The following is a 15,437-nucleotide window of genomic DNA, read 5'->3' on the forward strand; positions in this document are numbered from 1 at the left end:
GGTTCTAGTGTTTAGGCTAAGAGCGACCTTGTTCGCGACTAAACACAATAATATGGCTTTTTGTAAATACTTTTTCTTTTTTGGAAATCCAAAAACAACACATATATAAGTTAGGGGCCCTACATCTGTAAAGAAAAAAGCTAATTGTAGCACATTTAATTCCACAAGTCTAAAGAAAAATAAGTTTACAACACATCCTTAAAACATAACAAGATATCACAAAATAAAATAGAGAAAATAATCCTTAATCCATATCTAACTCTTTGTTGGTTTTATCCAAGAATATGTGTTGCTACGTATTAGTAATATTTATATATTTAGAACAAAAAAGTTAGATGCAAATGATATGTGACTCATCTTAACCAAAAGTCCAAAACCAGATCAAATTGGTTCCTTGGAATCAGTTACTGATCATCAGTAACTGATGTACCAGAGGAATACAATGAACTACCAGTTCTATTAGCATCTTCATCTTGTACATCTTGTGCATCAAGGTCAGGCTGATTAGGCATTTGCAAATCTTCATCTTCTTCTTCAAGCATCTCCAACACTTTATCCATTGAAGGACGATCGCTAGGTTTTGCCTGTATACACCACAAAGCCACAATCATCATTTTTTTTGCCAATTTCGTTTCATGATTTGAAGCATTATCAATTGTTATTTCTCTTCCATCTTGTAATTGATCATAAACCCAAAAAGGGAAATAAACCTGGCTAGATTGATCAGCCAATACATCCAAGTTCTTCCTTCTATTTGCCATCTCCATCAACAACATCCCAAAACTATAAACATCAGCTTTGTGAGATATTGTGCCAACGTTTCTGTAGAAAAGTTCAGGGGCCATGTATCCAATGGTTCCTCTTGCTGCAGTTAATGACACAATGCTTTTATCTGTAGGACAAAGCCTAGCTAATCCAAAATCAGAAACTTTTGGATTGAAATTTTCATCTAGAAGGATGTTATGAGGCTTTATATCAAAGTGTAGAATTTTCATATCACATCCATGGTGCAAGTACTCAATGCCTCGAGCCACTCCAAGAGAAATGGCATGCAATTTTTCACAACTCAAGGAATTACTCTCTTCACTGTGAGAAAATATGTATTTTTCAAGTGATCCATTTGGCATAAATTCATATATCAGAACACGTTTTGAACCTTCCACACAATAACCAATGAGTTGCACAACATTAACATGATGAATCCTTCCAATGGTAGCAACTTCATTGACAAAATCTCGATCGATGGACTTGGCTCTGTCCAATAATTTGACTGCTACAAGACGACCACTTCGAAGTTTTCCTTTAAAAACAGATCCATAACCTCCACTGCCTAGTTTTGTCTTGAATTGTTTGGTTATCTTTTTTATATCTTTGTAAGAGTACCTTATAGGGATGATGCTATTATCACTAAGAAAATCTTCGACGCCGTCATACATAGATAGATGCTTCCGTCGCCATTTGTAGATTAATAATACAATGATACATGGTGCTCCAAGAACAAATTTAAAAGCAATCAACTCACCTAAACGGAAATTAGATAAAGAAAGGAAGTTACAATAAACTTCATTATTCAAAGTTTAGAACATAATGAAGTGAAAATTGAAAAAGAATAATGTTTTTCATACACAAAGTTTGACATCAAATTCAAATACATATTTGTGTCATTAATCATTTTTACTACTTCATTAACAACATAATGACTTAAGATAAGGTGAGAGCTTACCTATGTAACTCGAGATCATTTTGACCATCAAAGGCCATAATTTTTCGGATCCTGCAAGAACGTACACAAAACATAACATGGTTAGCAAACAAACTACCAATTCTCTAGTTTGGATACAGTGAACTAATTTACACATATTCATCTCTCTCTCTATATATATACACACGCCATTGAATAAGAACATACTTTGTTTAGCAAGTCTAATGTCTTGCATTGACTTTCGAGGACTTGAGTGAGGGCCTACCTAGGTTAATCTCGAAAGGTACAACTTCCACACCATAAAAGCCATCTGCACGAACAGACACAAAACACGGTTAACAAACAAACCACCAATTAAACGTGTCAAATAGTATTAGATTTGCATGAAATGTAATATAGGAGTATTTCATTAGTAAAACTATTAAATGTGTAATTATGTTATTCAAAAAAAAAAGTGTAATTATGTTAAGTTTTTTTTTTTTGGTAGATGTAATTGTGTTAAGTTTGATATACTATACTCCTACTAATATTAAAAAGTTGTCAAATATTAAATACATCTATTTAAAAAGACAAACATTAAATAAGAAGTAAAAAAAGTCTTTTAAACACGATAGACACATATTTGCGTTTGGTGCACACAAGATAAAAAAGATTATAACATTATTTTATTATATCATGTGTTTGGTATGTCCCCTTTGTCATTTCATCTCCATGGTATGTCCCCTTTGTCATTTCATCAAACCAACTTCATTGTCTTAGAGCACCGTCGTCGTCGAGCCTCCATCTCCGGCCGACGAAGCACCTCACCCTAAACTTATGACTCCACCAATTGTGAACCAACCGCCGCCGGCATAGCAATCACCAAGTGTTGCCGGCGTAAAATTGAATATTGACCCCTCAAATTTTTCAAAAATTATAATTTGACCCCTCAAAAATTTTGAAATTTACAAATTGACCCCCTAAAAATTATAAAAGTTGCCCAAAAATGATGACAATGAAATTTTTTTACTTCATCCAAACAAAAGTATTGAAAAAATGAAAGTAATTTAATTGAATAATTCAAATTGTCAAGAATTCTAAATTCTTTAAAATTTCTCAATTACCTCATCCAAACACCTCAAAGTCTGTCTAAATCTAAAAGATTGTACAGATACTTCCCTAGTTCACTTGGGTGAACCCTAACTACTTGTGCATTCCAATTTTATTTAGTCGTTATTGTTTATTAAAAAAATATTGAGTGAAGTAGTTTGGAGCAAATTACCTGGAGGTCGACATTGACTGTTGTTATTTTGATCAATCTCTGCGTGCCAACCATCTTTACAAAGACTATTGAGCCAAGAGACTTCAAATCCATAAGACATCATACGGTTGATGTCCATGCAAGAAATCTTACTGTTAGTTTCATCTTCAAGAGACCAAGATGTGAGAAACATAAACTCTATACGACACCCATCTCTCAACCCCAACTCGGAAAGAGTTTTACCATAGCCATCAACATAGAAAGAATTCTCGTACTGTGAATATGAACTATTATTCAGACAGTTACCACCTTCATCTACAACATATGAATGTTGATCTGTACGATTTGGACAGCTCACGTATAATATAGACTTCGTCAATCTATGATCAATCCGGTTTTTGTATCGATAATAGGATAGGTAGGGTGAGTCGTAGTAAGAACTGAAATTATAGATCCCTAAAGAATAATAACGAGGGATGGAATTATTAGAGGAAGCAAGATTGAAATCCAATAGTCGTATGGTGAAGTTGTTGTAATTAATTGATTGTACATAGTATTTTCCATGGTATTTTCCAAATTCATAGTACAAAATCAATTGGTTGTCTTCACATATTAGGTTGTACCTCTTGTCACCACATTCTTCTGGACTGTCTTTTAGCCTGAAAGGGTGGCTGATGTTATGGACACCGCACCTTCGAGAACATGACTCTTGATCTTCATCATCAACATCTGCATTGTACGAGAATATCAGTATTAGTAACACCACGCCGAGGGTTAAGGATGGCATTTTTGGTTTTTTGATTATAGCAAGTGGCAAAAACTAGCACATTAAATACGTGGGAATTAAGCATCCATCCATATAAATGAAAAAGTATATGTCACATTTTACATGACGCTTAATTATCGCAGTATAGTGGAAGCTAGCTAGCATTTGATAGTAACTTTACAGAAGTTAGGCTCCACCACAAAAGAAGTGCTCAATTATGAAGATGGCAAGACGCGATGAGAAATTTAGGCACACGTTAGTTTTGACGTAAGCTCTTATGTCATAGGAAGAATGAATCATTGAGGAATTTTATTTTGTTAAAAACTTTAGATAGGTGATAAACACCCTCAATTATGGAATTACTTACTTTATCAATTCAAATTGTGTCGGGTTCTTTGTTGGATCATTAATCCAACGTTGACATTATATATGGATAACTATGTATTGTTGATTGTCACTTAAGTTCAATTAAGTTTAGCTGAAGTGGGCAACCCTAAACTCTAATAGGGTGTGAGTTTTTAATGCGTAGAGACTAAATTGCAATTCTATTTTTACTAGACCATCGACCCGTGCTCCGCACGGGTCCTATCAGCTTACACCTGTGCGCTTAAGTTACAATTGTTATTCCCTTTCTATATTAATAAGTCAGTTGGTTATAACTGAATCAATGTAAGTAATATTTTATAAAATTTTAATTACAATAAATATTAGTCGTATAATGGTGACTTTAGTAATATAGTTTGATGCTACCATTGGAATGCAATACATTAAAATTGTGTACAAAAATCGTTGATTTTTAACACAACTTAACTTACATTATGAAATACTTCTCGGTATACTACATTTGAAGTCATATTGATATCTTGACCGTTTTCATCCGATGAGGTGGCTTCAAATGAGTGGGTGTGTTTAAAAGAGTGTGTTAAAGGGTTTGACCCTAGCATTTCTCTTATGATTATAATAGTGAACATATTTGGTAGCACTTGGGTGACATTGTGGTTGGTGACATTGGTCAACCACAATGTCATAAGTGTACAAAAAAAAAACAAAAATACCTTGTGAAAGAGAGAGAAAAAAGCCACTTGTGACATTATAGTTAACCAATGTCACCAATCACAATATCACTCAAATGATATCCAAACACATTGCCCCAAATTCAAATTGAAATCTTGCAATAATGTGAGTTGCAAATGGTGCTTACATTTTGGGCTACATATAAAAAAATGATTTAAAAATTGAAAAAATAATAAACTTAAAATAATTGTCTCAGAAGCACATATATCAGAACCGTCGACTTCTGAAATTTAACTATAATTTCTTAGTGAAAATAAGACATTGAGGAAAAAAGCTACCTAAATTACATCATTGTTAGAAAGTAGTGGATGATTGAATTTTAAACCACCAAAAAGCTACCAAAACAAATCAATTGGAGAAGTGAAGACGAAAATCAAAATGTGATTTAATTGTGACTTTATGACCATTGAGAAAAACTTTGAAAAAAAAAGTAAGTTATCTCTAATGTTGCAACAAACTAATTATGTGTCTTCTCGATTAGATTGAATCACACTACTTGATGAAGTAGCTTCCTTAAGTTATCTAGATATCATGAGTTTTTTTTGTTTGTTTGATCGATCCTTAGTCATGATAGGAGCATGCTTTTAGCATAATAATGAAATAATTCTCAACATATGTTTTTTTTCTTCATAAATTTGCAACATGACCATTAAAATTGCAATGTTGAACAAACACATCATATCTCAAGCAATATTTCAACAACACTTGATTTCTTCCCATGAGAGCTCCCTCATTACTGCCTCTATTCTTGCATGAGAGCTCCATAAAAAATAATTCCACTAATCAACTAAATGAAAAATTACGCAAAAGATTCATTGATGAGTTCTACACTTACATATAACTCTTAAAATTTCCATGCATTCAAGCAAACATATAAGATTTTTCCCTCTATGTACTTCTTTAGAACTGTGTAGAAACAAACATAAAGAGCAAGGCAAATTAGGCATAGCCAATGAAGGGGTATTACAATGGTGTACACTACCAGCAAACACAGAGGTACAAAATATTTTACTAAAGTTAAACCGAAAGTCACACCTATCATTATGACTATCAAACTACTACTACTCATAACTTTGTTTACTTGATAACACACCAACTGCAAAATTCCCAAACATTAGAGCAACCATTAGTAAATATGATAAATTGCCGCCGACATTCCTGCTGAATCAACATTCCAGCCTGCAGAAATATTAATCAAATCAAAATGCCTGCAGAAACTAAGGCTAAACAACCAAAATCTCCCGCAACAACAGCCGCATGCGTTAAATGGACATCGTATAGCATAAGAAACAAAAGAAATGAGATTAAGAGAACATAAGAAACTGCCTTTAAGAAAATAAGCCAAACCCAACGACACTAAAGTGCTAAACTGTAGTCACCTATAGTGATAAACCAGCAGGAGACAATTACAAAACAGCCAGCAAAAACAGGCAATAAAAATCTGTAAACAGAAGTATATATCAGACTTATCGTATATGCTAATATATGATTCATAGTATAGGATTGAAAAATAAAAATGAAAAAACAAAACAAATCTATCTAATCACATTCAAGATCCCTCATTCCTGGCATCCTAATCCCATGGATTGACACCTAACAAATTACCCTCGGTTGTTTTGAAAGCAAAAGAGATATATGCAGAGCAATATAAACCATTGTTTAGTGATGTAAAAGAATTAAAATTGATCCTCTTCCAAAGTGAAACCAACCCATCAACTTTAAAACTAAATCAGAATAAAATTGATTTTTTTTTTACTCTATATACCAGAACAAAATTAGAAATCAGGTAGAACCTTGTTACCTTGGTCATCAATTTATGCAATCAACACAAAGTATAAACTGCTCTAGCAGAATGGCTTGCTAAAACATAAGAGAACCTATCAAAGAATTGACATAAAAGTGTGAATAAATCAAACTGCTGCTAAAAACCAACAAAAAAACGCAGATTCCTAATAAGAAGCATACAAAAACTTACATGTTGCTGTAAAAACCATAAAATACCAAAATATCATCACCCAGACGAAAAACACACTTAGTCGAGGGTAATTTACATGAAATTGAACAAATGAAGGAAAGAATTGAAGAAAATTCAAAAGAAACAAACAGAAAAATAAGATAATTCTTTTTGCAATTTGATAACCTAAATCACAAAAAAGAGAATATTAGAAGTTACCTGCAGCAGAAGAACCAAGGAGGAAGAGGTTGTGAAGGGAGAGGGAGAGGGAGTGGGAGACATCGGCAACATATTGTCTATGGAATTGAGAAGAAAGATAGAGATGATCAATTGAATTTGAATAAGGAAATGAAAGGGTGAAGAGTAAAATATGTGTGAGGAAATGAAAGAGAAGGTAGAGACTTGATTTGTTTCTTTGGAAAATGAAGACAATTTTGAAGGCAGGAGACAAAGTCTGTAAAATTAGGTTAGTGGGAATAGAAGCGAGTTTGTGTATATGAATTGAAATTGAATAAGGGTGTTATTGGGAACAGATGAAATGACTATGCATTAAATGAATTGTGATTAGCTTGTGGGACACGCCTAGCAACAATGGTCAGCAGCATATAGGAGGGAAATGAGGGAATTCAAATTTTAAACTTTGAAAATAGCAATTAATGATGTGTTGATGGCTTGCATGACACACGTAGGTTTAGTGTTTTGGGAGGGAAATTAGCATAGCAATTAGGGTTAAGCAATTGCTTGACCTAATTAGCTTTTAGAGTAAGTATGATGATAAGTTATAATAGAAATATCAATAGTTAATCCTAATTTGAGTTATATAACTAAATAGGTGTGTTCCAAGTCGCAAAGGTAACAATTTTTGTTGACATCCCATCATCACAAGTGGACAAAGAGAATAGCAAAATGGTACTCTTTATGATGGAGTGAAATAGGCGGTGAAGTGTCTACATAGTTCCTTCCATGAGTCAATGGACTCTCTTTTCACGCTCTTGTACAACATTGCTCTTTTTCGTAGAGTTGTGGCAAACATCTTACATTTGACGGCTCCTATAACATTGTGGTAGTCGATGATTGCCTTAATGTTCTCGACTTGCTCGTCAAAATATGTAGTTTTGTCATATGGATTCACCTGCAAAGGTTTCTCTAACCCTGTTGGTATATGAGTTTCTTGAATTCACCTTGTGAAAAGGCCCCAAAGACCTCTTTCATCGTCTTTCAGACTGGAAGGTCATGAATTGCGAGGTTTTCCCATCGGATGATGTCTTTATCACAGGGCCTTCGTGGTTTTTCCACTTGAAAGGGTTGCATGGACCTTGATCTCTTAGGTGTCATGTTCCTCCTTCTTCGATGAGATTGAGGTGTTGGGGAACGATCACGACACCGACCATGTCTTTCTACATTCTCTTGTTGTTCCTCCATTCGGCAAAGGCGAATGTTCTGGTCTTCAATCACCTTGTTCCGGTGATGCAGCATATGAATCATGTTGTTTGTTGAGGACTTGGGAGCTAATGCCCTTCACAGTATCGAGATAACATATGGATAAATGATATGATATTTCAGGATTTCACATTTGTATGTGCTTCCCAAACATTCCGAAGATCCTCCTAGACAACCTGAGCAGGAGGCTCTTGATGAGATTGTTGTTAAAGAGGAGAAAAACATGCATCAGATGGACATATGGGACCACAATTAGGCCGCGTAAGTAGGGGTGGGAATAGGCCAGGCCGCTCGTCAGGGGCCTATGGCTCGGCCTCCTAAAAGCTCGGCTCGGCCTAACTCGTTTAATAAATGGGTCAAGCTTGAGCTTTTTAAAAAGCCTCTTAATTTAATAAGGCCAGGCTTAGGCTTATGAAAAACCCTATCAAGCCTACCAGGCCGGCCCGTATACGAGTATATTACATTTTTCCATATAATATATATATCAAAAAGAATTACTGATTCTTCAAATTCTCATACCACAATTATTATTTTGTATGACATTGCTATTGATATATGTATATATATTTGTGTGAAATATTAAAGCTTGCTACTTGATGATAGTGGTTTTTAGCATCAAACAAGATAAGTATTTGTGTATCGTCTCCACAGGGAATAGTGCGTTATCAATGACAGTTTAACATCAATTATCATTCCAAGTATTAAGAGTACTTGTTTGTTTGAATTGAAATGTAACTAGCTAAACTAATTGTAAAAAGTAAAAGTTGAGATAAATAAGGATTGAAACTTGTTAGGAGTAGAGTTCCTTAACCAAGCGTCACACGTAACCTAATGATCCATACGAATTCTAGCTTTATAAACAACATTATCACAATCAATTCTAAACTATCCTTCGTGTCCAAAGTGATATAATTAACTCTAAGGTATCGTTTAAACATTCGTGTCCAAATCCCTTAAACGATAACAAAGTCGATCAAATAACCTAATCGACCGTGTCCAGCCTGATTAAGTATCCGAAAGCATTTAACTCTTGATTATGGTGATTATCACAAGATTAACAAAGATGTCAAGTAAGTTAACCTAAGATATATTGCTACTCTAGCTCTAGATTCAAGAGTTTGTGTCCAAAGCATCTTGAATCTCATTGAAAGCATTAACACAAGAATAACAACAATATTGAATATAAATTGCTAGAACCATATATTGCAAGATCAAAAGATTACATGTTTAGCAAGGATCAAGTACCTCTCATCCCAACAAAGAGTATTTAACTACACATCATCATGGGAGCCTTGCAAGGATGGATTGAAAAGGAAAGATTCATTACACCTTGTGATGTCTCAACAAAGGAGAAAGATCCAACTTCCAAAATCACTCTCACTCTATGAAGAACTACCCTATTTCTCTCTATAAAATATCTTATAAGTGAAGGCCTAAGAGAAACTAAAAACCCTAGATATTTCCTAAGATATTTACAAAGAATAGCAAGTGGGCTATTTATAGAATTCCCACTATGCTTGAGCTCGCCTCGTGAGCAGCCTTACTCGCCATGGCGAGTTCTGTTTCCTTCACCATTAAGATTCTGCCACGTCACCCTGGGAGGGTCAAACCGCCCTTACTTGCAACGGCGAGTAGCTCTGCTCGCCTCGCGAGCAAGAGGGTGCTCACGGCTTTTTGGCTTTGTTTTGATGCTCGCCACTGCGAGCTGCTGTGCTCGCCTCGCGAGCAATGGGGTACCTGCGGCCCTTTTGCACTTTTCTTGGCTTTTCATACTTGCTTAGTGTCTTGAGGTCAAATCCTGCACAATTGGGTAAAGTAAGGCAATTAAAGCGTAATAAGGCAATTATCACTTTTATCTCGGCTTTTCCCTAAATTACTTGCAAAACAAGTAACAAAAGTGCTTAAAATATAACATGAAAGTATCACTTCCTAGCACTTATCAAACTCTCCCCAACTTAACTCTTTGTTTGTCCTCAAACAAAAGATTGAAAATCAAACAAGTTAATAGAACAAGACACAAGTACAAAAGGTTTTGAAAACATCTTCAGATGAATGATTTTAAAAGTGAATGCGCTGGCAAGTCTAAGTTTCCAACTAATCGAAAATTCTACTACCAACATGGGATGAGTCCTAAGTAAAAAGTTCATGTCAAATATTTCAAGACAATAATACAATTATTTACGAACCACACCTAACACACTTCTTTGCAAGTAGATAAACAATTGAAAACATATAAACGAGGGTTATGAACACACATCCGGAAATCAGGTTAACATTCCAATCAAGTTATGTGTCCATCCAAATATCATTTCAAAAGGCATAAAAACATGGATCAAAAGGTCTTTGAGGGTTATAACTTGGCCGGGTTACAAAAGAAATGTCATATGTGGGGTAATTGAAATCAAAAAGCCTAGCAAAGAGGAACATTCCTTGTATCAACGATTAAATTCCACAATCTTCCCTACCAATCATTACAAACCCTTGGTGTTTACACATGAAGCACTTTGATCTTGACAACTTATTCTATTTTTGGAATTTTCTTTCTTTTTCTTTTCATGTACACATTGTTTTTCTTTTCTTTTTCTTTTTGTATTTACAACACCATGTTGTCTTGATCAAAGATAAAATTACACCATAGTACTTGACATAAAATTTACATCTACCTTCTCTCCCCAACTTGAATCAAAATACCCTATTTGAATGTTCCTCTACTCTAAGGCAAAAGGGACAAATAAACAATGAAATTTTAGGGTTCAACAGTTAAAAACATATCAGAGTCCTAAAGTGCGTCAAGAATGAACTGAATTTTGAAAAATTTAAAGGCAACTTCATCAAGCATTGTGCTTATGAATTGACAGTTCATAATTGATGACTCCAATTTATTTGGCTCAAGTGGGTTAGCAAGTACTCGCTCTACTCACAAGGTAGGCTATTTGTGGTCAAGTATGTTTCACTCATTAACAAAAATGTGCCTTGATCACTTCCATGCCTTCACACAATTAAAAACAATTATTGGATTTAAAATAACAAAATCGAGTTAAACAATGAATTCCGGTCTCCTTGCATATGTACAAACATTTGAGGTTTCCTCACTTTTAGCTAGAACTAAGTGGTTCACAAACAAATATATTATTGTAAAGAACTAAATGAAATGAAATTTGTACTAAGTACTCGTTTCATATTCGAGTAAAAACCTAGAAAAACTGGAAACTTGTACCTTAGCTTTGCGCTTTAATCACAACTATGAATCAAAATCAATCATTTGAGAATTTAAAATTTAAACTTTGGCTATTAAAACCACAAAGGGTACTTGATCATACAAAAGGTGCCAAACATGAATTTAACTAACATAATACGAAAATAAATAATACTAATATAAATACGAACATCACAATACTAATTAAATTAATTGTACCAACGAAACACAATACAACATAACACAATATGATTGTACCAATACAAAAATAAACTGAGTCAATAGTGCCAAGTCAAAACACAAAAAGAAGTAACATTGTTCAAAAAGTATCATAAGAGAAAGCAAATGAAATATAAGGAAGACAGCAAGAAATGACTGAAAGCTTGATAAAATCACTTTATGAAGAACTAGCTTTCAAATCTTTTCCTCCTCCTCAAGATTACATGTCATCATCCGAGCCATCGTGAGTTGATGTAGCACTCGGTACATTTGCCGGATCATCTCGATCATCATCATCATCACCTACATCTTCTCCCAAGTTTGTATCCTCATGACTTGCAAAGTCTCCAACCCCTCCATATGGGCCTGGCATGCCCTCAGGCCAATTAACATAGGTCTGAAAAGCCTGTGGTGTCATGAACTGATCCATCACCTCTTGTGGGTAGCCTACTTGCTGCTGCATGACATACTGAGATTGTTGGAAGTAGGTGTTTGCACGGTTTTGAGCTGTCAGCATATTCCAAGTGTGCATATTGCTTTGATGCTGCCACTGAACGTAGATAGCAAAATCAAAGGCATCAGTGGGTTGGAATAGCATGGGTTCTTCCTGTGGAGGAGGTGCCTGAGAAGATGAAGCTTGCTTACCCTTACCTTTATCTTTCTTAGATTCACCCATGATGAAACGGGTGATGAAAGTATCATTGATGGGGTTGTGAATTTTCTCATGAACGGCTGAAGGAAGCTTCATACCGGTATCCTTAATGAGTCCCATGATGAGACCGGGGAAGAATAGGCAGGCTGGTGGCTCACCCTTCCCTTGTAAAGTGACTTTCCTCAACTCCCAAGCAATGGTTCGAGCTATGTCCACTGGTTTGCCATTAAGGATATAGTAAATGAGGGGGCACACTTCCACAACACAATCAGACATGTGGCTACTAGGCATGACATTATAAAGGATAAATTTCTGGATGATTTTGGCTGGGTTAGTCATGAATTTGTATTGGCAGCGATGCTCTCTCCCGGCTTCACTCTTGCCATAGTTGAAACCCTCAAGCAAAAGAAATCGTTTGATTTCTTCATGAGTTTCATCAACCTTAAAGTGCCCCAAGTTTCTCTTGGTGTGGAATTCATCATACTCGTGGTCACGGGGTAGTTGGAAGGGATTGCCAAGGTATTTGTTGATGGCTGCCCTATCAAATTTAATGGTGCGACCCCGGACAACAGTCTCATATGGGAAGATATCAGTGAGGGGGTTTTCTGGAAGAGCATTAGCGTAAAACTCATGCACAAGTTCAGCATTTAAGTTGGTGATGGGGTTGCACAGTCTATCCCACCCTTGGTCTTTTAAAAGTTTAGCAATTTCCCCGTAAGGTCCGTTAGGGCTTATGTTAAACACTCTCTCAGCCCACATGTTTTGGTCGAGTAACTCGACGTACCTATCCTAATGGTAACGGGTTTTAAATCTGGTTGAGTCAAAGCTTTGGTTTCTAGAGGGTTGGGGTGCAGAGGTTTCACCCTTCTTTCTCTTTTGAGGATTCTTAGGAGCCATACCTGCAAAACAGCCAGGAAATCCATACACAATACAATATAACAGTTAAAAATCTGTATGGAAACAAATCAGCACAATTGGCATCACTAAAACTTCAAACCAGAACAAAAAAATTTCAGGTTCTGAAGCTACTCGCCTCGCGAGCAGCTCTACTCGCAGTGGCGAGGAAACAGATAAAAATCTGGGTTCAGGATGAACACTCGCCTCGCGAGTGATGAAGCTCGCCACGGCGAGTGACCCAGAAATTGGCCAAAAATCGATTTTTTTACAACAGTGGTTCAGTCTCATGAATTCTAACCCTAGATAAAGCATTTTCGACCCTGATAATGACCTAAAGATGAATTGAATCATGCCTTTGCTTTGTAATTCAAATTTATGCCACAAAACCCTAATTTTTATTTTCAAAATTTACAAAAAGGGTTAACCAAAAGATGTGGCTTAGAAAGAAACGCAATACGAAATTGTGCATGATTCTGTTTCATCTTAGGCATATGGGTGCAAAATCAGAACAAAAGTTTCAACAAAATTTCAATCTTCTAATCCTAAGGTTTACATGCATTCAAAATTGAAAATAAATCTGAAGCAAGAAGAAAAAATTCAAACCTGTTGGAAGATTAAACTGATGCAAGTGCAAAATAAATAGAAAAGATTGAGTGGACTTGTCTTGACTTTGATTGAAACTTTGAAGATTTAGGGTTAGTGATGATGTTAGAGAGAAGAATGTGAAAAAAAAATTGATGAGAGAGAGTGTAAAAACGAAAATGATAAGGGAAAAGTAAAAATGGGTGGTTAAGGAAAATAATGGGGGAGTTAATGTGAGTTAGTGGTCTTGGAATGTGTAACTGCCCAACTGAGCTTACTCGCCTCGCGAGCAACATTACTCGCAGTGGCGAGTGATTTGGTCGTTTGACCAACTTGACTACCAGCTTGCTCGCAGTGGCGAGCAGTTTTACTCGCCTCGCGAGTAATGACAATTTTGAATTTGTGCTTTCATTTTGGCTCCTGCTTTGGTTGTTTTGATGCATGCACATGTCTCTAATACCTAATATGCCTTAAAACAATAAATAGACTTACAAAGTTGGGTTGCCTCCCAACAAGCGCTTGTTTTATGTCGTTAGCTCAACGCCTTTTTGGTTAGGGCGGCCAAAATGAAACGGAAAGCACATCATCTTTTGTACTCCTTCGCTTTGGGAGAAATTCCATGAACTTTAGGAACAAATGATTTGGAGTCCATGACCTCCCTAGCTTTGGTTTATTGAACAAGGTGCAAATTTCATCAATTACCCGATCGATTTCTACCTTGTTCACTTTCTTCCCTCTTGCTTCCATTAAATCTTCCTTGATTAGTAACCGTTCCTTTTTCTCAACCACCATTACTTCTTCAATATCAACAGTTGTAACTTCCTCATTTTGAACAACAACTTCTTCAACAATCTCTCCGACTCTCTTAAACATGTTTGGATTATTTTCTTGTTCTCTAAGAGTGCATTGATTGTTGGCTTGGTTATCCATGATTTGTGCTTGAATCAACCCAATTTGAAGTGATAAAGTCTTCAATCTTTGGTTGGTATCTTGCATGTTTATCATGGATTGTTGCATGAAGATATTCAAAGTATTTTCTATCACCGAATATCTTTCATCTTCAAAAGAATGTTGAGGATATTGTTGATAGGATTCATACTCGGGTGGAGTATAGAAGTTGCTATAACCATGATCAGCCATGATTGTGGCTTGGTGATGATCCTAAAACGGAAACAACTAACAAGAAACTTTTCTTTGTTTATCAACAAGGGGTTAGTACAAACAACTATCAAGAAATGAAAACTATTTATGGATTATGTACGAATGCTTAAAATGATAAATCAATCGTTCTATCTATGATAACTAAACACCGTTCCCCGGCAACGGCGCCATTTTGATGATAGTGGTTTTTAGCATCAAACAAGATAAGTATTTGTGTATCGTCTCCACAGGGAATAATGTGTTATCAAGGACATTTTAACATCAATTATCATTCCAAGTATTAAGAGTACTTGTTTGTTTGAATTGAAATGTAACTAGCTAAACTAATTGCAAAAAGTAAAAGTTGAGATAAATAAGGATTGAAACTTGTTAGGAGTAGAGTTCCTTAACCAAGCGTCACAAGTAACCTAATGATCCATACGAATTCTAGCTTTATAAACAACATTATCACAATCAATTCTAAACTATCCTTCGTGTCCAAAGTGATATAATTAACTCTAAGGTATCGTTTAAACATTCGTGTCCAAATCCCTTAAACGATAACAAAGTCGATC

The 15,437-nt window shown here is 35.5% G+C and overlaps 1 protein-coding gene and 1 long non-coding RNA gene across 3 annotated transcripts; both read right to left on the minus strand.

Moving 5' to 3' along the window:
- Positions 1 to 128: 128 nt before the first annotated feature.
- On the minus strand, positions 129 to 3,762 carry LOC146953258 (rust resistance kinase Lr10-like). 2 transcript variants are annotated; one of them, XM_085708487.1, is made up of 4 exons: positions 2,964 to 3,762; positions 1,910 to 2,012; positions 1,724 to 1,774; positions 129 to 1,522 (listed from the first exon to the last, which is right to left on the minus strand). In XM_085708487.1, exons 2-4 carry the CDS (start codon positions 1,935 to 1,937, stop codon positions 405 to 407), a joined length of 1,197 nt encoding a protein of 398 aa, XP_085564613.1. In that variant the 5' UTR covers positions 1,938 to 2,012; positions 2,964 to 3,762; the 3' UTR covers positions 129 to 404. The 2 variants fall into 2 exon arrangements, with proteins under 2 accessions (XP_085564613.1, XP_085564614.1); XM_085708488.1 differs by lacking the exons at positions 1,724 to 1,774; positions 1,910 to 2,012 and having other exon boundaries at positions 129 to 1,561; positions 2,964 to 3,744.
- A 1,851-nt stretch (positions 3,763 to 5,613) lies between these two features.
- On the minus strand, positions 5,614 to 7,383 carry LOC146953259 (uncharacterized). The gene is made up of 3 exons (XR_015009085.1): positions 6,956 to 7,383; positions 6,584 to 6,659; positions 5,614 to 5,961 (listed from the first exon to the last, which is right to left on the minus strand). It is a non-coding gene; the product is annotated as an uncharacterized LOC146953259 (long non-coding RNA).
- Between the last annotated feature and the right edge of the window lie 8,054 nt (positions 7,384 to 15,437).

The sequence above is a fragment of the Medicago sativa genome, chromosome 1 (genome assembly GCF_051527215.1).
Source record: "Medicago sativa cultivar Bolivia chromosome 1, Bolivia_mono, whole genome shotgun sequence".
In the NCBI taxonomy this organism is placed as follows: domain Eukaryota; kingdom Viridiplantae; phylum Streptophyta; class Magnoliopsida; order Fabales; family Fabaceae; genus Medicago; species Medicago sativa.